Source organism: Rhinopithecus bieti, unplaced genomic scaffold, assembly GCF_001698545.2.
Source record: "Rhinopithecus bieti isolate Rb0 unplaced genomic scaffold, ASM169854v2 scaffold_7049, whole genome shotgun sequence".
NCBI lineage: Eukaryota > Metazoa > Chordata > Mammalia > Primates > Cercopithecidae > Rhinopithecus > Rhinopithecus bieti.
The window spans coordinates 608,049-631,916 of NW_016805922.1; the positions used below are offsets into that span (position 1 = coordinate 608,049).

Below are 23,868 nucleotides of genomic sequence, written 5' to 3' on the forward strand. Positions count from 1 at the left end.
TGGAGGAGCACCAGCCTTATGGCTGGTATCCTTCAGTGCCAGGCATATGACAGGGGCTCAGTCAGTCTTTGTTGCCATTAAACATTGCAGGAGTTTTCGAACTTTGGGAGGCATAGAAGTGATCACCAGGGGTGGTTGTTAAAATGCAGATTTCTGGGTTTTTATCTCAGAGATTCTGATTCAGAAGACCCATGAGAGAGCCAAGAAATCTGCATCTTTAACCAGACCCCCAGATGTTTCTGATGCAAGTAGCCAGAGGGCTGTAGTTTGAGAATCACTGAAAATGTCTGTGAACAATAACGTGTGTGTGAACACAGCCCTACAAATAGGAGGCTTTTAATAAAGAATTAATAAGACGCAGTTCTTTTCAACAGACCATACCTTAGGCATAATTGATTTCATATTTCATAAATAATTAAGACTCATTGTGTTTTGTTTTAGAAAAGACGAAAGTTCTTTGGTTTAAAAAGAAAAGGCAATTAAACATTAATGTATACTTTTCTTTGCAGGGGAAAGAGCAGAATGCGGCACCACCAGGTGAGAGTGGGAGAGTTGTGTTTTCTTTCATCTGCTGCCCGAGGTGGGAGTGGGATGGGGCTGGGGAGGCACTGCTGGGAGCTGGAGAAGCAGGGATGGCTTCTTCACCAATGTCCCCACGGGCTGGTGTGGGTGTGCCTAGGTGAGGCACAGTTGCTGCTTCGCTGCTTCTAGCATTAGACTGACAAAGCCACGCCCCTCCAGGCTGGCGATGGAAGGGGCGCTTTGGAGGCTGCTGTGTGGCAGTGGGGCACCCTCCCTTTGCGCTGGCCATCGGGTGAGACAGTATTGTCTACTCAGAGTGGCTGAGGGCAGCCTGTAGGAGCCAGAGGCTGTGGGGTGGCTGTTGACCTCTCTTCCCACCTGCTATACCATGCTGAGCAAACTGCCCAGCCTTACTGCGAGGACCAGCCTGGGGTCCCCATGTACCAAGGCTTTGGGTCAGGCTCAGATTGCGCGCAGCTGGGCACACGCATGCGCATAGATGTGCACAGACTCCCCTGCTGTCCACACCCTGGCTTGGACCTCACGGGCACTTGGATGGGCTGACGGAAAAGTAACACACGGGCAACTTCTGCTTTCTCTTCAGCTCGTTCAACATTCCCTTTTGCGCTTTTCCCTGAGCAGACTAGAGCCAGTGAACACTTTCCACTCAGCAGCTGATAGCTGAGGGGCTGACTTTACTTCCCTTTCAGAAAGCTTAGATCCATAAGTGGCTCTGTCACTGGCCAGGTTGTTTGCTTAGAGCTTATTTCATTTCTGCGTTCCCAGTAAGAGATACTGCACTGTCTACCTGGAATTCAGCCAGTGGCCCAGAGGTCAGCACTTTTCCATCACATGGCAGTAGAGCGCTACTTTTGGCCTCACTTTCTGGGCCCGAGGACCTGAGAGCATTATTTTCTTTCCCACAAATGCTTCCCAGTGGCCCCAAATCCTGAGAAACCATCATGTTTGGCGAGAGCAAAGATGAACTCCCAACTCTCTCCTGCTCCTTGGGAAGGGAGTGGGGCAAAGTCTTGGAAAACTCTAGGGTTTTCAGTTTCCTGGGCTCAGGATGGGAAGACCGAGGGCTCGACAGAAGTTCAGCCCGTACAGCTGTTCCTCTGGGCTCTGGCAATTTGGAAGCATCAGGACGATTCACACCAGGCGAGGCCCTTCCAGCACATGGGGCGGCAGATGTGCAGGGTCACTTTCGAAGAATCTTTTACAAACCTATAATAATTTTTTTTTTTTTCCTGGCAAGAGAATGTTGTCATAGTCTCAAAACAACAGAAGCTGAATTTTACACCAAATTCTGCAAATAGTGAAACAGATGGGGGATGAATTGAGCTGTCCCTCACTTCCTCCTAATTCCTAGAACTCATGCAGAGAAGTTTGTTCCAGCAGAGTGTGGGAGAGGAGATCTGTAATCAAACCCTTGGCCAGGTCTCAGGGTCGTCCCTCAGTGGAAAGTTGAGGGTTTGTTTTTTTTTTTGTTTTGTGTTTTAAATAAAGCCCTCTGAAGTATTCCACACCCTCCTTGACCTAGGGCCTGGGAAATCCAAGCTGAGTTTATCAGACCTCCCACTTAGACACCCTGCATTCAACTGCAGCTACCCTGCATTCAATTGCAGACATAGCCCTGTGTACTCTGGTTCCTGGTCAAGGTCAAAGTAAACTAAAGTCTTTGTTAGTAAACTAAAAGTCTTCCCTTACCTCCAAAATCATTATCTAACTTGTGGAGATTGTTGCTAACAACGTCTCTGTCCTATGACTCTCTCTGTATCTTCCATGGACTCCCACATGAGGTGGATGTCATTTTTGGATGGTTATTTGAGCAAGATCTCCTCAGCCAAGTTGCTGTTGACCTTGTATAGAGGAACTGGTTTTGCATATGGGCTACAGTATGTTATATTTTTCTCACACTTCAGAACCTTATCTTAGGATAGACCAAATTCGTAAAAACCCTGTAATTCAGGATGACCAGATGTGATAATGCACTTAAATTTAAAAGTGTATTGAAAATGTCGAAGCAAGATGCAAATATAAGATTTGATTATTGTGATTCAAATGATGTCTGGCTCCCCTTACCCACGTTGACATGCCCTCGTAGTCTGGATTAGAGATGAAATCACTCGAGATCTTGTTCAAGCAGATGCAACACAGTACACAGCCCATGCATAGCCTCCAAGGGCCCGACTGGCATTGCACTACAGCATTGCCACCATTTGGGATGTTGACCTCCAAGTCTATTAGGTTATCTAGGGGAATTTTTCATCACATCCCTTTAGTTGCAGGATAATTTTGAGGCAATTTCCTGTGTTGGCAACGTGTGTTAATTTTCATCTTGATTAAAAGGCAGAAAGGGGACATTGGTCTCTGGTTTCTCTTTCTTTCTCTCTGTGGCTTTCTCTGTTCCTGTTTTCCCTGCCTCTCTTTCTTTCTTTCTTTCCTTTTTGCTCTGCATCTGAGCAGCAGAAGAGATGGAAGGCTTAGGCTGCCCCACTTTCCTTGGCCGGGCTGCCCCCCTGCTCCCCACTTTGTGCCCCACCCAGCACTTCAGTAAGTCAATATAGATTTTATATTGTGCAAAGTTGGGATAGCTACGTTTCCTTGTCAGAGATTCCAGACAGTGCACAGAACACCACACAAAGAAAGAAATCCCCATGTGATTCACGCAGTCCTTTGCTTTCTGGATTGGGCAGGAAAATGGAAAACGTATCTTATTTTCCTTTATTCCACTTTGTAAAATTTAAGAAAAAACAAAAAACACTTAGGACTTTCTTTTAAGGAAACCTTGCAGTTGGGCACCATAGGTTTTTTGATATTGAGTGTCCAACACCTGCTTTAAGAGTCTCTGCTCTTCCTGGCCATGAGAATTTTAACAGATAATTTAATGTTACTTCTGGATGTTCTATGCTATGTTCTATGATGAAATCACTTTCATACTCACACTAGAGCCTTGAGAGTAGGAAGAGCTGAATTTTACCACCAGCCTCAATCACATTTTATTTGTGTGATCTTAGGCAAGTTTCTTCATCTTTTGTGGGCTCATTGACCTTGTATGTAAAGTGAATTGAATATTTTTTCCCAACCTCACAGGGTTGTTGTGAGGTTATCATGCAATGTGATAAGGAAATGATCTGGGAATGTTCACAAACAAACCAAACACTATGAAAACAGGGTGACAATGTTTCTATCATCAAGTTATTTCTAATCCCCAAACTTAAAACCTTTGGCCTTGTGTCACATTTTTAACACTCTCTTTTGCCTTTGGTATTTGAAAATTTAAGAGCAGATCTTGTAAGAAATCCCACCCCACATAAATACATCCTCAAAAAAAATAAGTAATTTTGAAAAGAAATGACATGGACTTAGCTAACCAAATTGACATAGATCCAAGATGGGCTTGAAATAATCTTGCCTGTTGTTTCTTTTCAAAATTTTGATCTGTGCTGTTATTTTGTTTCCGTTGTTTGGGTGGCATGATATTTGGATTCACCTGGTTTTTGCCCATGCATGTACTGGAGCTAGCAGCATTTGCTCAATACTCAAACACCTAGGAGAAGTTGGTTAGAGGTCCCTGGGGATGGCTGGCTTACTGAAGGAGACAGGTACAACAAGCCCAGTCAGCAGAGGCAGCATGAATCTCATTTATCCTGATTGGCTGCATAGTCCAGAAGATTTCTTGCCCACTCACAGAAATCAATGAAGACTTGGGGGACCAGGTCTTTGCTTGTCATGTGTGGACATTATCTGTGCCTGGCTGAGTCCCCACTTGTTGCTACCCAAATTTTGAACCAAGCCATTTGAAAATGAACTGCCTCTCTTGGTTAGGGGCCCTCTTCCTAACCTTAAAAAACCCTTTGCCCCAGAAGGCTGGCACCATTGAGTCAGGCCAACTTGTGTGGTGAAATGAGCAAATAAGCCAACATAGGTATATGCATGGTGAGCAATTCTGGAAACAGGTCCAGTGTTTGTGGCTGTTTCACTGGTGAACTGTGGTATGGTTACCCCTCCCTGTGGCCAAGAGTGGAGCATACTTTAGGAACGGAAATCCTAAAGTAAAGCAAGACACTTTCAACCTGATCCCATAGCAAAGGTGACTGGGGTAGCTGAGTCCTTGGTTGGAAATTAAAAAGTGCCCTAAGGCTCCATGATGGTGGTCTGGTAGGAAAAACCCTGAACTTGGAGCCAAAGAGTCCTGGGTTTGGGGTCCAGCTCTGTCAGTTCTCCTTCACAGGAGGCTTCAGTTTCTGCCTCTGTAAAATGGGGCCACATATACAGGGTTGAGGTGGCATTAAATATAATAATGGATTTGAAAGTGGTTTAATTGAAAATGTTCTTGCGGCTGGGGACAGAGGCTCACGCCTGTAATCCTAGCACTTTGGGAGGCCAAGGCGGGCAGATCATGAGGTCAGGAGTTCAAGACCAGACTGGCCAACATGGTGAAACCCTGTCTCTACTAAAGATACAAAAAATTAGCTGGGCGTGGTGGTGCATGCCTGTAATCCCAGCTACTTGGGAGACTGAGGCAGGAGAATTGCTTGAACCTGGGAGGCAGAGGTTGCAGTGAGCTGAGATCATGCCACTGCACCCCAGCCTGGGTGACAAGGCAAGACTCCGTCTCAAAGGAAAAGAAAAAAAAGAAAGTGTACTTGACTAAAGAACAGGATATTACCATCATCCTGGTGTCACCCAGGGACCCCAAAGAAGTTGCAGCCTCCCTCATGGTATCAGTTTCTTCATCTCTGAAATGAGAATAGTAATTGCCTGGCTCTTAGATCAATGAAATAAAGATTAGTCAAGTGCATTTGAAATGCCAAGAGGCATTAGGAAGATCAGTGCCCTGGTACATTGGGAGTTGAGACTTGGTGATAAATTTAAGCCAAAATAATGAAAATTAACCCTCACAATCATTTTTGAAAGTCTCTTGCTTTCTCAGGCTACAGATTACATCTCTCTCCCCTGATTCCCCCTCCATCTGGTCAGCTTTGCAGGATGGCAGCCTCTGATTGGAGTTTCAGTGGTTTCTTGCACATGTCCTATTTTCCCCCTAAGATTTAGAATGCATTTGCGTCATGTAAGAGTTGCTCCTGCTTGGCATTGTGGGTAAATTAAGATCTCCTAAAACATCCAAAGGCCTTCAGATGGAACATTGGAAACCAATGTCTTGGCGGGGGGTCAGGGGCTTCCATTTATATTTTGTGTTCCCCTTTAGTCGTGGGTTTTAAGAGCATCTTTCCCAGTTGTATGTTTATGTTGGTTGCTTTCTTGATTTCTTTTGTTCCGTTTTCCCCTAGGCCCCCCTGTCTTCCCCCTAAACCACAGAAAATGAGGAGACCTAGGCCTCTCTCAGTGTATAGCCATAAACTCTTTAACGGCAGTATGGAAGCATTCATTAAGGTACTTGCTGGGGAGCCATGGAGTCCGCGAATGCACCCAATGTAATGGCAGCCTCTGTCCTCCCGCCTCCCTGCCAGCAGACAGCCCTGTCCTTGGCCAGGCCCTGTGGAGCTAGTTCCTCACTGCAGCCTACTCTTAGCTTCAGCAAGGACTTTTCACGGGAGCCGCTGTAGCCTCTAACTGGTTGCTCCTAAGTGCCCTGCGCAATTCTCAGCCCTGGGGGGTAGGGATCAGATCATGACAGAACCCAGGGAAGTCCAAGGGGGGTAAAATACCAGCACAATGGGCCCAGCCAGCCACGCTTCATTGCTTCAGCAACTGCAGTCCTAACACCTGAGGGATAGTCAGAGAAACCCCATTTCCTCACTTCACACCCACGTCTCCCAGGAGAAGCTGGATTGAAAGCAACACAGAGGAAATCCCTGTGGGTATCAGTGTGTTTTTATACACGTGAATTTTTTTTAGTTGCATATATACCAGCAAAGGAAACATATACGATTTTTATGAGAGAAAATCCTCCCACCTGGTTTGCTTTCCATTAGGTGGTTTGGGAGAAGGGAGAAAAGTTGAGGTTGTCCCTTTTGAATTCTAGGTTAACCCTTTGTACCTTAAACTAAGTAGTTTGGCTAGGAGAGTTTCTCTTTTCTTTTCTCTTTGGTGTAAAGGATATGAGATTAAGTCATATCAGATATAATGACTCAAGGGAAATTAAGAAGATGATGGAGAAGCGAAGAGCAGAAGCTGGGGAGATACTTGAGGAAGGGGAGAAGCACTCTTAACATTACTTAGAGGAAGCGGGGAAGTCCCTGCAACTGATTTGAGAGCCTACTACCTTCTAATGAAGACACTCTCTGCAGAGAAGATGATAGATATCAATCAGGAGAAAAAACAAAGGCCCCTGGCCTTTGCCAATGATTTGGGGTTTATGGAGGCTGCTCGTGCTCTGGCTCTCTACTCGTGATCCTCAGACAGGGTCCAGCACAAGACTTGCAGGACAGCAAGAGACTGGATATGGGTTTGGCCTTAGGCAGGGGAGGGGGTAAGCAGGACCAGCCTGGGTCTCAGGACTGTCTCTTCTTGTGGGCTGAGTTCTGGGGAAGGGAGAGTAAGGAAAAGGGAAAGTGGGAGACCGGGGCCCAAGTTGGGACTGCCCAGGGGTGAGGAATGTCAAGGGCTGCTGTAGGATGCCTAAGAAGACCAAAGCGTAGAGGATTCCCAAAGGGAGGGGCCCATGGGTGTATCAGGAAGGAAGATCAGGAGGTGACCCAGAGGGAGTGGTTTACTGGGTCATGGGAGGGTGGGGCTGTGCCAAAGGAATCTTCTGTCTCCATCCTTCCTCCTCTCTCCCCCAAGACTTTCTTCTTTCACCTTTGCCCATAAAAGAGCCATGGTCCATGGCCGAGAGGGCACTAGTTACTCTCCCTTCCCTCAAGGAGCCAGTAGTGGAGCTCGGGAAATTTTAAATACAAAAGGCAGAAAGTGGAAGGTGATTTAGGATGAGCAACTTGTGAGTTATCCCCACATAAACAAGTTTAGGATAGGTGCAGTGGCTCACACTTGTAATCCTAGAACTTTGGGAGGCTGAGGTAGGACGGCTTGAGCCTGGGAGGTCAAGGCTGCAGTGAGCTACAGTTGTGCCACTACACTCCAGCCTCAGTGACAGAGCAAGACCCTGTCTCGAAAATAAACAACAACAAAAAAAGAATTCAGAGCAAAAAGAGCTATGAGCTCAAGCACAGTAGACTTCTGGAGGGTCTTTGAAGGAAAAGTGGGAATGCAGAGGAGAATAAAAGGACAGAAGGAATTATTGAAAGGAAGAACAGAAGAAATGAAGGCTCAGAGACAGGGACATCCTCAGTTTGCTTACGTCTTTGGAAATGGGTGATCAGTCGGGATACTTGGAAGGAATCAACTCTTATCTGACAGTATTTGACAAGTAGTTGTTCTGTTAAGTATTTTTGTAATAGAGAGGTCCTATATGTAAGATGTGACTATAAAGTAATCTGACTTTATTCCTTCTGACCAACACATCATAACCTAGTCAACCACATGAGCGTTTGCCCCTTTGAGGTAGTCATCTTGGGAAGCCACCTTCTTATCTGAATGTGTCGGCATTGCTGCAGCTGCTTTGGTCAATCTTCTTTAGAGCCTGGAGCATGGCCTTTACCAGTGGGGCCAAGACTATGTATTCAAATGGACACCTTGTCTTTGGAATAGAAAGCTCCGTTTGAAGCTGAGCTTTGCGATGCCATTGGAGGTGCAAAATGGCAAGAGGAATATGCTACAGTGGGGCTGTTCCACTGGCTCTGAAAAGAACACCCCAGCAGCGACAGGCCAGAGCACTTGAGCAGTGGCAGCACTGTTGGAATAAGTGCATCACCTCCTAAGCGGAAAAGTTGGAGGAATAATACTCATTTGACTGGGAAAAAAGGTGTGTTTGCTAAATACTATTTCATTCATTCATTATTTATTGAGGCAGTCTCGTTGTGTCGCCCAGGCTGGAGTACAGTGGCACAATCATGGCTCACTGCAGCCTTGACTTCTTGGGCTCAAGTGATCCTCCCACCTCAGCTTCCCGAGTAGCTGCGGCTACATGCATGCACCACCATGCTTGGCTAATTAAAACAAATTTTTTTTTTTTTGGTAGAGACAGGATCTTACTATGTTGCCCAGGCTTGTCTTGAACTCCTGGGCCCAAGAGATCCTTCTGGCTTGGCCTCCCAAAGTTCTGGGATTATAGGCATGCGCCACTGCGCCTGGCCTTACTATTGCATTGCTTTATAGTTGCACTGTACTCATCACATACCATCAGCGCAGTTCCACAAACTCATACTGTGCACCTACTATGAGCTAGGTGGTCGATGTTTTACAGCACAGTTCTGCTGTGAAAGGTTATTAACTTTCAGAGAATGAAAAGGCAGTATAATGTATTCAATCTTTCAACTATTGAGAATGGATTTTAATTTTCTATTATAATTCACATGCCATCTGAAAGAACATTGAACTAAGAGTCCCCAGCTTTGAAAACCACACCTGTGAAAAGGTTTTAATAAAATAACATCACTGGGACTTCACAATTATAATGGCTTAGAGGGACAAGGAAGCATCCCTGGGTTTAATAATCATAAGTAAATGTTGCCGGAGTTTGATTTATACATTTCTCGGACCCTACCTGAATAAACAAGAGCCTTTCAAAATCCTTGATGTTTTTTCCTCCTCCTCTCAGACAAAAGGAGAACTCATTTTTGTAAGAGCCAGTTTTGACGCCCAGGAGGTTCACCTCTGGGACAAGGGGAGAATCCTCATCTTGTTTCTGTAAAATAAGCATGATAATTACCTACTTCATGATCCTTTGTGAGGAGGATTAAATGAGCCAATATATGTTATGTTTCTAGAGCACTGGATGGCACATAGTAAGCACTATGTATTACCTACGATTATTAGCATTAATTTTAGCATATTGCTCATAGAGCCTGTTTGACCAGGCTGTTTACTCAGTTCTGGGATTCTGGTAGATTTAGTCAGCATGTCAAGTAGCAGACAGTTCCAGTTGTTGAGATACTGAGAACTGGACAGATGACACTAACTAGAAAGCACACATCCTCCAGGAGCCTGGATGGGACAAGTGCTCACCCCAGAGACAGACCTGCTGCACAGTGGAAAGAGCTGACGGCACTCCCCTGAAAATGGGCATTATCAGTGGCTTTTAGTGAAAGTAAAGGCTCCCGTTCTCCCCCAAGCTCATGAAGGCATTCTGACTCAACTTCCCTTCCTCCTCCAGGCCTTTCTCAGCTTTTGTATTCCTTAGTGCCAGTGTAAGGGTCAAGAGGGGAGGAAGGAGAGCAAAGTCAAGTGGATACCCAAGAAAAGCAACTAAGGGTGTATGGCAGGGAAACATGGGAAGCTGTTTGGAATTTGGCATCAGGTGGAATCCTATGGGCCTCTATCCAAAGGGTACCTTGTAGACATGATCTTGTTAGAACTGAACTTTTTACCAACAGTGAGGGTTCTTGAGCTGAATTCCGGGACATTGTTCCAGTAGACATAAAGGTGTATTTCTCTCCTTTTTGTGGGCAGCTGGACATACCTTATGGGGTCGTAGGTAGGCTTTTGTCCATGGGTGCATAAACAGTCCCTTTTGTTGAAGAGAAGCTAGGTACAGGGACGGGAATGGGTCCAGTCCACACAGTTGCTGCTGTTTCACAAGGACTGAAAGAGGCCCCCATGTCAACTGGTGTCTGGGAGGGCAGCTAAGGCAGCCACATGGGAAGGCTGGCTGGGCGGCTTCCAGAAGTCCCATGAGGCTCCCAGGCTCAGGGGTGACCCTCCCCACAGGCCGGCTATTTGACAGGCTCCCCAGGACCTTGGCTGGCTGCCATTGCATTTCGGCGTTCACGGACTCTGAAGGATCTGCTTACTCTAACTGATCTTATTCCTGCATAATCTTTTCTTTTTCTCCTGCTCTGCTGCCTGTTTATTTTTTGTTATCAGAGGAAGAAGAAATGCTCGAACCAGGAACCAGGTATTTACTAGAAAGGCCCATTAGCCCCATTCACCGCGATGGAAACTGTCTTTAGTGCTGACTTCCAGAACAGAGCCCACCTTGCCTGTTGCTGATGGGTCCATATTCTTGTCCTGTCCCTGGGCACAGTCAATCAAGGAAAGAATTCACAGGTGGGGTGTGGAGGAGCCAAGAACGTATCCAAATCCATGCTGTCTTCACAAGAGCATATTACATGTGCCTCATTGTGTACTCACCTTGTGAGAAGGCTAGGCCTTTGATTTGGCCCCTTTTAAAGAAAGTTTAAAAGAATTTGATGCTCTTTAAGTGACCTGGAATAACAGAGAGGTCAACCAATAATGGAATCCAAAAGAAAATGTCTCCCCTCGCCATAATCGTTTGTGGCTGTAGACCAGTCTAGGAAGATGTCATTGAAAATACATTCACATCCCAGGTGCCTGTGTTGAGAATTGCATCTTTTTCAGCCTTTTAGAGTAAGGTTGGCCCCTAGATCGCCAATGGCTGACATCAGCTGCCTCTAGAGCTTTTCCCTGTGACATGTTTATTGTTAAATGCAGTATGCATCTGGGTGTTTAGTTGTGACTTCATGAGTAGAACTGGTCTTCCCTTCTTAGAGCTCAAAATTTCCACTGGGGGCCAGCCTTGCTTCTCCCATGGTGTGCCCTTAATTCTGACATCAGGTAAATAGGATGAGGACTTGATTCTTGAGCACTGAGAAAATAGTGTTGAGTTGGGACAAAGTGGAGGGGGAGGCAGAGAACTCGTCAAGGCCAGACTCCAGCAGCCTCAATGAGGTGGTTCCCTCTCCATTGCCCAAGTGGGCCTGCCAGGCCTCCTGAGCCCAGGTTCCTTTCCAGTTGGATAAGAAGACAGAGCATTTCTTTAAAATGATCATAGCTATGCCTTTTTGTGCACACAGCTGAAGACTCTCTATTGTAACTGTCTGTGGAGACTTTAGGATTAGCAGTTCCTTGCTTGTTTTCCTACTAATCTGATGGTACTAATATTCTGGCTTGAGTCTGTAATCTGTGTTTGCAATGTCTTTTTCCTGTGATGGTTGTCAGGTCCCATAAAACTCACGATTTTTCTTTTCTCAAGGATTCAGGACAAGCTATACCACTTGTAGTCGAGAGCTGCATCCGTTACATCAATTTATATGGTAAGCTGGATCTTGGGCCAGTGTTTTCAGCAATATGCAGAACAGGTGCTAGGCTGTTCTGATAGGAAATGAGATTCTAATTTGTCCTGGAAGACTTCCCATCACAGCTCTGCTTTTGAGGGGGAAAGTACTGCACACAGCAGCTGCTCTTCTGAGTGCTGCTTTTGAGTGTGTTGGGGGATGGAGATCATGGTGAGAGGATCCAAGAACTAGGAAAACCAGAGAGTAGAAAGGGCATGGACAAGAGAACTCAAACCTACAGCTCTGTGCTTTGAGCACTGAATGGAGTTTGCCAACAAATCAGCTAATACTACTAGATTATAAGCTCCATGAAGGTATTAGGTTGATGCCAACGTAATTGTGGCTTTTGCCATTACTTTTGAATGGGAAAAACTGCGATTACTTTTGCGCCAACCTAATAATGGTGTCTGGGATTTGTTAATTTAACCTCTCCCAAGTCCCAGCCAGAATGTACTCTAGAGTCTAGCTCTTGTTGAAGGCAGAACATGTCTGTGTACAGGGAAGGAAAGGTATTGATACAGAACTTCTTGTGGCCTTTTCCTTTAAGCTCAAACAGAAGATCACAGATTATGAAGCAGATGTGTCCAAGGATTGTGGCCAGCTGTACTTCACATTCATAGGAAATGTACTTGGCGACATTCATAGGAAATGACTCTGTTATAAAGAATCGGGGGAAGAAAGGGACAAGCAATGGGCAGAGTCACTGGTATTCCCAGTGGTCTAATGAACTCAAGGTCTCATGGATTTACTACTTCTTTTTCTGTATGTTTCTTTTTTAGGACTCCAGCAGCAGGGGATCTTCAGAGTGCCAGGATCTCAGGTGGAAGTCAATGACATCAAAAATTCCTTTGAGAGAGGTGGGTGCAGAGTGACCATCTTAAGCTTGTGTGTTAAGCTTGTGGCCAGGGGAAGCCAGGGTGATGTTCACATGTGTCTCAGAGCCAGTGGTGTGCAGAAGCTGGCCTGCAGTGGTTTGCAGGAGCTGATTGTGCACATCTCTTTCCAACTTCACATTCAGTGACTTTGTCCTGGTACTTGGAATAAGCATGGCTGGAATGTTTACACCACAGAAATTGGCAAACACTAAGTTCTAATTGTTTCCTGCCAAAGAGCTAACTGTTTAACATTCACCTACCACCAGCACCAGCACCAGCACCGCTACCAGTACTACAATTACTGCTACTACTGCTATTACTACTATTACTGCTTATGGGTGACTCTCTCCAGTGGGCTGCACAGTGGTTGCTGGGAAAGGGTGCCTTGTAAAGAGCTCTGGAATATTTACGTGAATTTGTAAAGGATGCTACATTTTAGAATTGGAAGAACATAGAAAACCCTGAGTGACTTTTAGAATATCCTAATTTTTAATTTTTTATGCAGTGTTTTTGGCAAGCCACACATTGGGAGGAAGAGATTATATACTCCTTCCACCCCTGGAGAGATGACCTAGTTCCCATTTTGATTTAAGCAAGGATATGAAAGCTTATTAGAAGTGAGGTGGACCACTAGACCAGGACACATGTGATATATTTGGTATAGCCTCTCTGGGCTTCAGAATCCCTGATAGGAACAGATGGCCAGTGACAGTGTCCAAGCCAAGTAAGGACTCACTGGGTCAGGAAATGCTCAATTCTTCTTACACCTCTGCCTTTGAATATTTAGTGCTTATCTCACTGCTACACTGAAATGGAAAATCCATGCATTTTCATTTGAGGAAATATTTTCAATCCTGCTCCCTGATTCTAGAACAAAACCTAGCATTAGCAAGTCCATAACCTCATCCCAGGGGAGGAAAGAAGAGTTGGAATATCGGTATCCCACATAATATATCTGCCTGCAGTTTTCCAATATTTGAAAAGGTCATGTCTCCACAGTCCACCCCTTCTCAACTCTGATTTACTGCCTTCTCTGAGTGGTTCTGGCACTGAGGACCGCAATCCCATACTCCTTTACTAGCAGTACATCATATCCTGAAAGGTATGGTTTACCCCTGTTGGCTGTGCTCTGAGCAGGCCTCTCTGTGTGCTTCCACCCATAGAATTCTTCCTACTTATTACCTAGCTCCCCTCCCACCCCAAAGGAGCTGCCTGTTGAGCAAATTCTCTGCCTCCCAGTCATCTCCATTCCATCCTGCGGTGGAGGAAGCATTTCGCAGCCCCAAGCAGTACTGCTATGGACCCCAGGCACAGACCCTCTGTGGATATAGGCACTCTGGCTTGGAACCATCTGGAGACAATGAGATTTGTCTGCATGTCATGCTCAGTGGCCTTCTAGGGTCTAGGGGAGCTTCATTTCTGGAGCTTACTCGAGAATCTTTGGTGCTTAGAACCACGGAGCCCCAGGACCCCCTTGCTCCAAGCTCCTACTCAGCCATGTATTCATTCACTCAACAAGCATGCACTGAGCCCTATACCATATAAGGTAATGGACTAGGACCTGGAAATGCAATATGAACAAAACACAGTCACTACTAGTAGGGGAGCCAGTTTAGTCAACAGCCAGTATAATCAGTGCAATGATGGAGTAGGCACTGGGGAGCGTAGGAGCCCTTAGCCCAGCCTGGATGGAGTGGAGAGGAATAGTGAAGCCAGGGAAGGCTTCCTTGGGAAAAATGCCTAAACTGAGGCTTGAAGAGTAAGAGCCAGGGGAAGCAGGGGCAAAGAAAGGGCATTCCAAACCAAGGGAACAGCATGTGCAAAAGCCAGAAAGCAAGAGGCCTCTCCCATCCGCATCCATGGTGCAAGTATCATTTGTCATTGCTCTGAGCCTCTCTTGGCAGCACTGGACAGTCCAATCCATAATGTTGCTTCTTAGTTTTTCCCAACTTCTTACACCCCTGCTGCCCTCTGTTCATTTATAATGAACAGAACCATAGTCTGGAATCTTTGCTGGTTCCCTCCTCCTGGGCTCATCCCATTATACAGAATGCCTTGTCACCCTGCCTTGAATCTCATGGGCAAACTCACTGCATGGTGCCTCCAGCCTGGCAACCACTTTGCCTGGCATTTCCCTGCCTCTCCATATTCTGTAGATAACCTTGTTGCCACAGGCAACCCTACCCTTTCCCTACCCTGGTAGCACTGCTTTTTTCCTTCTTGAATGTGATTTTCTAAGGTCAGCACCTCCTGTCACTTGCTTTGGTGCTTTGCAGGGTTGATGTGCAATTTAAAAGAATTCTCTGCTCCTAACAAGCCTTAGATTGCCTCGGGCAGAGCCCAGCTGGGCAGAGAACACCTAAACTAAATCTCAGCTGCAAAAAATATTTTCTCCTTTTTCTTTCCCTCACGAATGCAGTTGGCCTCACTCCCTCTCCCCATCGTTCCAAAACGAATCTCATTCTCTCGCCAGCCTGGTCCTTCTGCTCCACCTGAGTCGACAATGAAGCATGCTTTCTTCTAAAAGAATCGTTCTAGTATGTCTCTTTTATAAAAATCCTTTCCTGGATTTTCTGGGCTGGCCAGTGCCAGATTTCTCACTTATTCTTTTCTGTTCCTTGACATTCACCAAGCATATGCCCTGGGTTTGGCTCCTAACCTGGCTGACGCTCAGGCCGCCTCCTCCCACCCCTCCCCAGACTAGGGTCTTCCCTCTTCCTGGCCCTCAGCCTGCTTATCTCCATGTTTCCCTGGCGACGGGGTGGCCCAAACCTGGGCCCAGCTCAATGTTTCTCTTCTCGCCCACTCTTCACATCCCACATGGTTTAACTCGTGACTAAATTTCCTCTCCAAACCAGTATGCCATGTTTTTCCTTTCTTCCTGTATTTTATTTATTTATTTGAGATGGAGTCTCCCTCTGTCACCAGGCTCGGCTCACTGCAACCTCCGCTTCCCAGGTTCAAGTGATTCTCTTGCCTCAGCCTCCTGACTAGCTGGGACTACAGGCGTGTGCCCCCTCGCCTGGCTAATTTTTTATATTTTTAGTAGAGACACGGTTTCACCATGTTGGCCAGGATGGTCTCCATCTCCTGACCTCGTGATCCACCAGTCTCAGCCTCCCAAAGTGCTGAGATTACAGGCATGAGCCACTGCGCCCGGCCAATTTATTTATTTTTTGAGACAGGGTCTCTGCCTCCCCCAGTTCAGGTGATCCTCCCACCTCAGCACCCTTCCACCTCACCAAGTAGCTGGGATTACAGGTGTGTGCCACCATGCCTGACTAAATTTTGTATTTTTTGTAGAGATGGGCTTTCGCCATTGAACGCCTGGGCTCAAAGCGATGCACCAGACTCAACCTCCAGAATTGCTGGGATTCCAGGCGTGAGCCACTGCCCCCAGCCTTTTCATTTTATTTTTAAAATTTAAATCCTCTAATCCCTGCAGGGTGCCCATTCTTCACCAGTTGTTGAACAAGTCTTGTTCTTCCTTGGCTCTGTTTTTCCCTTCCCTGGGTAGAGGTCTTCCCAAAGTTCCTTGCTTAAGGCTGTTGAAAGGAGAATGGTTTTCTTTTCTTTAAGCTCCTGAAAAGTGATAACATGTTGGAAATCCACTCCTGGCTTATTATTCCTAAATCACTTTTTTTTTTCCTTCTCATATGAGTCAACCAGAGTTTTAGTTGAAATTCTTTTTGTTGTTGTCGTCAGTAAATCTTAAATTCACTGCTCAAGTTTTGAGCTCTCCCTATAAATCTTGTGGCAAAATGAAGGAGAGAAAAAAAAAAACACACATCATGAAAAGGCAAGAATTAGCTGCTGAGCTGTGGAGTGAGCTGTGGTTTGCTCTTGTCTCCCAGAGGGTCCCCCACAAACCTCTCTAGGTGCCCTCTTTGTATGCACAGATGGGAGTGCTGAGGTCTCTCCTTATGTGGAGGGGGTGCCTTGCCAAGGAGGCAGTGGCTCTCTCCTCCGTGCAGATCTACGCAGGGTTTGGATGCGGGGCTAAAGCCATGCCGTATGGGCTCTGGCACACTCTTGACTCTGGATCTGCCCCTTCTGAGATCTGGGTCCTGCCTCGAGAAGAGGGATGGAACCAGGAGATGCTGGGCGGGGTTGTCATGTCGAGGGGCTTGAGGACCTGTGGCCAGAGAAAACTGCCCTCGTGAGAGAGACTGACTCCAGGCTTCCAGCAGCAGGTCTGACAGAGCCTTTAAGCACACACTGTGTGCTCAGTCTCTGCCCTGGGCGCAGCCCTGTCTTAAAGCCTTTGGCAACGCCCAGGTGATCTGGGTAAAAGTAAGCTCCAGGCAGAGCAATTCAGTAACAATGCCACCTCCCCAGGACATTAGCTAGCCAAGTGTGAACATGTCTTTCCTTCAGATTTGCCTGGAATGTTAGCTCTAATTCTCCTCTTGGAGAAAGCCGTCATTCACAGGAACCATCCAGCTCATCTCCAGCTCTGTAAGTCCATTCTCAGAGCCAAAACTGACTAGCTTGCAGAGAGCCAAAGTCCTGGGCTAGTTGAAAAGAATGTTTGGGCAGCTCAATTTATGGACTGAGGGCCTTGCAGGAGGAATGACAAGAACTAATGGCGTATGTATGTGTATGTGTGCATATGTAAAGTCAATATGCTAATCATGCTTAACAACAGGAGCTAGTACTAAGCAACATTGAGGAAAATATCCATGTGTTTTTGAATTATAAGACCACAGGAATGATGTGTGGAGCTAATAGGGAAACAGTTTAATATGGTACGGTTTTTGAATTCCTTAGGCTGCTACAGGGATAGAGAGGGAGGCTGAGGAGGTGAGGCTTGGACATCCCCCACCCCAGTTCAACTAAGACAGCTTTGTTCTATAAGTTGAGGTTTCATAGGAACTTCTTTACTGAGAAAAAAAAGGTTGAGATTTTACTGTAAAGGATGAAAGGAAGGAAAGTAGGTAAATATATACCTACCTACATAAGCAGGCATACAATCAGATAGACAGATCCAAAAATCACAGGTAGAAGAAAGTATATCTCTCGGGGCTTATGAGACCTTGGAGCTGCCAGTATCTGTTGTTGACTTTGTGATTGTGGGCACATTGCTTCATCTGCCAGAGCCTCAGCTCTCCCAGAGGAGAGAACGGTGGTATTGGAACCATGTCTCCCTTAGTGACATGCAATGCTGTTGTAAGGGTTAGGAGAGTTCGTATGTACAAATGTTCTTCTCACTTGAGAAGTGCTGTGTGAATACAGGCAATTTTTTGGTGTGTTTATTTTCTCTCTTCCTTCCCTACAAGGAAGTCTTATGGAGGCAGCCTTCTCACCTCCTCCAATGGGAACATTTGAGAGACTGACCTATCCAACACCAGTATCTGGGCCACCATGCATGGTTGTTCACCCTGGACACTGCACAAGGCTGCCCAGCCAAGAGAACAGATGGGAACTGAACTCTGGCTCATGCTCTGTACACTGCAAGCCCTGGTGCAGGAAGGCAGGGGGACCATTCTCTAATTCATACTGAAGCATGTTGGGGCTAGGGAGGCTCTGGCAGTGACATGTATTCACTTCCCACGGAAGCAGAGTAAAGAGATCCAAGGACGAGTTTCCAGTTCTGCTTTTCATTGCTTGCCAGCCCTGGAAGTGCTCTTAGCTGTTCAGGAGGGGGAGCATCCATTGTGCGGATGTCTCTGAACATCTCAGGAAAGCAGCAGAAGGCTCCCTGCTGCCTTTCACCACCCCCATGGAAATTCACAGTGGTGAACCTGCCTAGCAGCTCTGATTAAATTGAAAAGTGCTCCCTGAAATACCATTTGCCCTTGTCCAATTGGCAAAAATTCCAAACACTGACAATATGCCAGGGGCAGGGTTGTGGAAAACAACATTCTTGAGATGGTGTTGTTGGTAGGAATATAAAATGGCATAGCCCCATTGAAGAATTTGACTCTGTCTGATAAAACTGCGTATATGTCTACCCTATGACCCAGCCATTCCACTTCTGTCTACCCTATGACCCAGCCATTCCACTTCTGGGAACTGATCCCAGAGATCTGCCTCCATGCATACAAAAACACAAGAATATTCACTGTGGCAATATTTATAATAACCAAATAGTGGAAAGAAGTGAAATGTTGACCCGTAAGAGATTGATTGCATAAATTACGGTCTATCCATGAAGTAGAGTACTTTGCAGCCTTTAAAAAAAATAAATAGAGGAAGATCTCTGCGAACTAATGTGGAGGAATTTCCAGGATTTCTTAAAGAAGTTTATTTAGTATACTACATAGTATATGTATGTATTCTATGTATACATACATATACTACATTCTATGTAAGAAATAAGAGGATATTAAAAATAGGCCTATGTATTTGCTTACACAGCAGGACAAACCAGAAACTAATGAAAATGGTTAAATATAAGGTGTGGAGTACAGAAGGATAAGGATAGGGCTTCTCTGAGTGCAACTTTTGACTTTTGGACCCTATAAATGCTTTGTGCATTCAAAACTGTAAATTTAAAAAAAAGATTTCTAAAAGAAATTTAATACCTAAAATACAAAGAAAACCAAGTATGCCACTTATCAAATTGATAACTACAGAGAGTAACTTTTGAACATGTACTCCAATCATACATTTTTAACAGCTTTATTGAATTACATACCATAAGACTCACCCATTTTTTAAAGTATACATTTTGTGCAAATCAAAACCATAAATATCATCTCACCCCAGTTAAAATGGCTATTATTAAAAAGGCAAACAATAACAGTTGCTGACAAGGATGCAGGCAAAAGGGAACTCTTATATACTGTGGGTGGGAATGTAAATTAATACAGCCACTATGGAAAACAGCATGGAGATTTCTCAAAAAACTAAAAATAGAACTACCATACCATTCAGCAATCCCACTACTGGGTATTTATCTAAAGGAGAATAAATCAATGTATCAAAAGGATACCTGCACTCCCATGTTTACTGCAGCACTATTCACAATAGCAAAGATACAGAAGCAACCTACGGGTCCACCAATACACAAATGGAAAAAGAAAATGTGGTGTATAATATATAGTGGAATACTATCCAGCCACAAAGAAGAATGAAATCATGTCATTTGCAGCAACATGTATGGAACTGGAGGACATTATATCAAGTGAAATAAGCCAGGCTCAGAAAGAAGATTACTGCATGTTCTCACTCTTGTGTGGGAGCTAGAACACTTTGTCTCATAGACACAGAGGATAGCATGATAGGTGCCAGATACCGGGAAGGGTGGGTGAGTGGGAGTGGAGAATGAAGAGAGGTTGGTTAGTAGGTACAGACATACAATTAGATAGAAGAAATAAGTTCTCAGGTTTGATAGTAGAATAGGGTGATGATACTTAGCAACACTAGCAACACTATTTTGTGTATTTCAAAGTAACTAGAAGAGAGGACTTGAAATGATACCAACATATAGAAATGACAGATATTCAAGATGATGGATACCTCAAATACCCTGACTTGATCATTACACATTCTATGCATCTAACAGTTGCATGTACCCCAGAAATATTTAAAATGTTATATATCAATAAAATAAAAAATACATTTCAATGGTTTCTGTTATATTTACAGAGTTATGCAATCATCATTATAATGTTACTTCAGAACTTTTTCATCCTCCCCAAAAGGAACCTTGTACCCATTTGCAAGTCCCTCCCAATATCCTCCATACCCTGGCCACCAGCCCTAGGCAACCACTGATCTACTTTCTGTCTTCTGACCATATATCTCTTTAGTGGGATATACTTTGAAGATAAAAATACTAACCAATAACATAAACAAAAGCCCTGGAAAGAAATCTCAAGTTGTGTGTAGCAGGTTTATTGTTAGTAGTAATCTTGCTATTAAAACTGTTACACTGTTGATTGTGTATTATAGGATAAGGCAGATAAATATATTTATTACTAATATTATTCAGAACCAAGATTTTTATGGTAAGAAAAAATGTACAAATACAAAATAAGTGAAGGTAATGAAAACCTTATTTTATGAATAAGAAACATCAGTATGAACTCATGAAAAAAAAAATTCTAGTTCTATCCACTGAAAGGATCTGGAAGCTCTTTATGACTCTTCTGTAGCAATGAGCACACCTAATACCTAGATCTTGGTATCTTGATATAAGACACCATATTTGTTTGCTACGAAAAGCAAACAGAGCCTGCAGGAGAAATGTTTGATTCAACATCTGGATCAAGGAAAGTAAAAAGTAATTGGGGTTTTTTTTTTTTTTTTTTTTTTTGTCCAGAAAGCAAGGAAGTGCTCAATGGAGGTCATATTAAAAGGACACAAGAAAGTGTACTCTATGGCCAAATTTGGGACAATTTAAGTATTCTAAAAAATACTGATGGTAATGGATAATCACAATTCAGTTAAAAGTTACAAAAACAAGTTCGTAGAAATGTTAATAAAGGGGTGAGGGTAGGGGATATGAAGACAGCTCTTCTTTACAAAAGAATGCCTGCTGATACATGGAGAAGAAATGACAGAATTAGAAAATCACCATTTTGCAATCCCTCGTGGAACAATTGATTTGGGCAAAAGTCATCACTGGATGCTAAAACCACTGGGTGAAACATATTGGGCACTACATGCACACGGTCGTCTCAAAGCATCATCATGACACTCTGAGTACCATTTCACAGATCATACTTATTACAAAGTGGGAGACGACACCTTCATAATGTAGAGATCTGGAGGCCAACACCTTGACCCAGTGATCAAGGTTGGCATCACCAGCAGCAGGCCAGCCTGACGTATGTGCCTTCTAATGGGATGCATTAAGGTGTCCATAACATCACCCATGTAGTGTTCTTGCCAAAAATATTTAATTGGAATCGAATCATGAGAAAACAGACAAATCCAGAGTGTGAGGCATTCTACAAGACAACTGGCCAGGGCTCTTCAGAAAGAGCCGATATTATAAAAAACAAACTAGCAAACAAAAATATCAGGGCGTATTCTACATTTAAAGGACTCAAGAAAAATAACCACCAAATGAATTGTGTGAATGTTGATTAGATCTTGGCTTTGGAAAAAAATTCTGTAAAAGACACCATGGGACAACTGGGGATGTCTGAATGTGGGCTGTATACGAGATGTTCCTTTTGAATGGTTAATTTTCTTAGGTGTAATAATGTGGTTATGTAGGAGAATATCCTTATTCTTAGGAGAAGTTTGTTGAAGTAGTTAGCAGTGGTGTGTTTTGATGTCTACAAAATAATCTCAAATAGTGGAGCAACAATAAATATAAATACAGAAAGAACAAGAAATCAAATATGGCAAGACGAGTGTAAGAAAAGGTGATGGGTGTTCATTATTTTATTTTTACAACTCTTCTATAGATTTAAACATTTTCAAATAAGAAGTTGCAGGGAGAACTTTAAACTTGAAGTGGGGGGCCTCATATGTGGGGGAGACTTTTCCCATCTGCCTTTCCTGTGGTTCAGCCTGGGCCAGGTCATCTCTTCTGCCATCTGCACGTTCTCTGACTCCTTCCCAAGCTGAAACATCATCTCGTCTCTTGTTTCCACTCAGGTGAAGACCCCCTTGTGGATGATCAAAATGAACGAGATATCAATTCAGTCGCTGGTGTTTTAAAACTGTATTTCCGAGGACTGGAAAACCCACTCTTTCCTAAGGAAAGGTTTCAAGATTTGATATCTACTATTAGTAAGTATTTCCCAGGTGAAATGATGAGTTCTTTGACAAATCATTGTTGGAGTAGAGCTACAGGCTCATTGCTGTGCTAGGCATAGAGGAGGGATATTATGAAAGAAGAAGTGTGACCTGCATCCTCTTAGAACTGAAAGCAGAAATAAGAAGATGGTTTATAATGAAAGGGCTAATGGGCATGTCATACCCCCTGGGTAGAGAAGGAGCTCAGGGGAGAACCAGAGGAAGACTTGGTTTCGCAGATCAGAGCCAAGAGAGAGAGTGCTGGGAGCAGAGTGTTCCAGGAGGAATGGGCACAGGGGATCCTGAGAAGGGCTAGGGACATAGACCCAGTGGGACCAGCAGGAGGGTGTCCCAGCCTGCGCCTGGCGCAAGAGGTTGGAAGGGGAAAATGGAGCAAGAGGGGGAAGACCTTGAATGCCTTGCAAACATTCCAGAGCTTTTCCCCTTGGGTGATGGGGAGCCGTGGAAGGTCTAGAGGTCAGGTCAGCAGCATGACCAGCAAGGGAAATGGTGAAAGTAAGTTGACTGGGGATTTTCTCTGACATTGCTAGTTAGTTGAGAGAAACTGTTATGTTTCTGTGGATAAAATCAGGAGGAACCCAGTCTAGGGGGCTGATGTCATGGTACCTTGACTCTGAGATACCCAAATCCAAAGTAACCTTTTGGAAATTTTTTTTAAAAATAAGCTTTCAACTTTAGAATATTAGAATTTTAGTCATTGAGAATAAACTTTTAAATTTGATTCACAGAAAAGTTGCCCCACATCCAGTTTCATTTGGGGTGTTTCTCACAGTACTCTGAGAGATATTTGCAGTCAGTAAAGTGTCCCAGGAGATGGTAAGAGAAGAGGGAGGTTTGAGCTCTCTTTTATTGTGTGTGTAAAAGACCCTTCTGTTCCCCATTCCCTCCACACTATTCCTTGCTCATCCTTCCAGACCTTCATACTGCAAGCTCTATTCTAGACTGCAGAGGTCTCACCCTGTCTGAGCCCTGTATCACTTGCTCAGCCAGTGTTTCCCGAACCCCCAAAAATCCTGTTCCTGTGCAGGGCCCTGAGCAAATTTCAGGTCTAGGATGTCCTGGAAACAGGGGTCAGAGATGAGATCCCAAGCATCTGCCAGACTTTGGCTTATAGGTAGTTTGAGAAGTGGTGATTTATTCAATGTTCATTTCCTGAGCAGCTACTATGTGTCAGGCCTGTGCTGCAGCTGGTGTTTGTAAAGAGTTTAATAAAACATGGTCCCTGCCTGTGTCTGTCAAGACTCACAGGTAACAGAAACCCAGCTTAAACCTGCTTACTTCATAAAAGGGAATGCACTGTTCTGGTACCTGGAAAGCTTGGGTCCAGCTGGACTCAGACCTTCACATGGCATCAGCAGATATATGCCCCCTCCATTTCTATGCCAGCTTCACTCTTAGGTGGGTTCCTCCTCTCAGGGGCCCCCACTGTGCTCCAGGCTTCCCTCTATCCAGATCCAAGAGGGCACCTCCCTGTGGGATTCTCACAACCGAAGTCCCAAGAGTCGACTCTGATTGGTTCTTGATTAGGCCACACCTCCAGCCCCTCCCTGTAGCCAGGGAGATGGATGCTTTGATTGGCCAGGCCAGGATCACCTATGATCCCCAGAATCAAGAGTAGAGCTGTCTCCCCCATCCACGTGGACTGATAT

At 44.7% G+C, this 23,868-nt stretch overlaps 1 protein-coding gene across 4 annotated transcripts in view; it reads left to right on the forward strand.

Annotated features, from left to right (window-relative positions):
* The window catches only part of SRGAP3 (SLIT-ROBO Rho GTPase activating protein 3), a 270,073-nt gene that overhangs the window by 212,888 nt on the left and 33,317 nt on the right, over positions 1-23,868 (forward strand). For 2 of the 4 annotated variants that reach the window (XM_017874153.1, XM_017874151.1), the window contains exons 11-15: positions 510-537; positions 5,820-5,922; positions 11,543-11,603; positions 12,404-12,481; positions 22,058-22,192. In XM_017874153.1, the coding sequence (XP_017729642.1) occupies positions 510-537; positions 5,820-5,922; positions 11,543-11,603; positions 12,404-12,481; positions 22,058-22,192 (405 nt within the window). Of the gene's footprint in view, positions 1-509; positions 538-5,819; positions 5,923-10,413; positions 10,445-11,542; positions 11,604-12,403; positions 12,482-22,057; positions 22,193-23,868 lie in introns of all 4 variants that reach the window. The other 2 variants (XM_017874152.1, XR_001886028.1) reach the window with 2 other exon arrangements.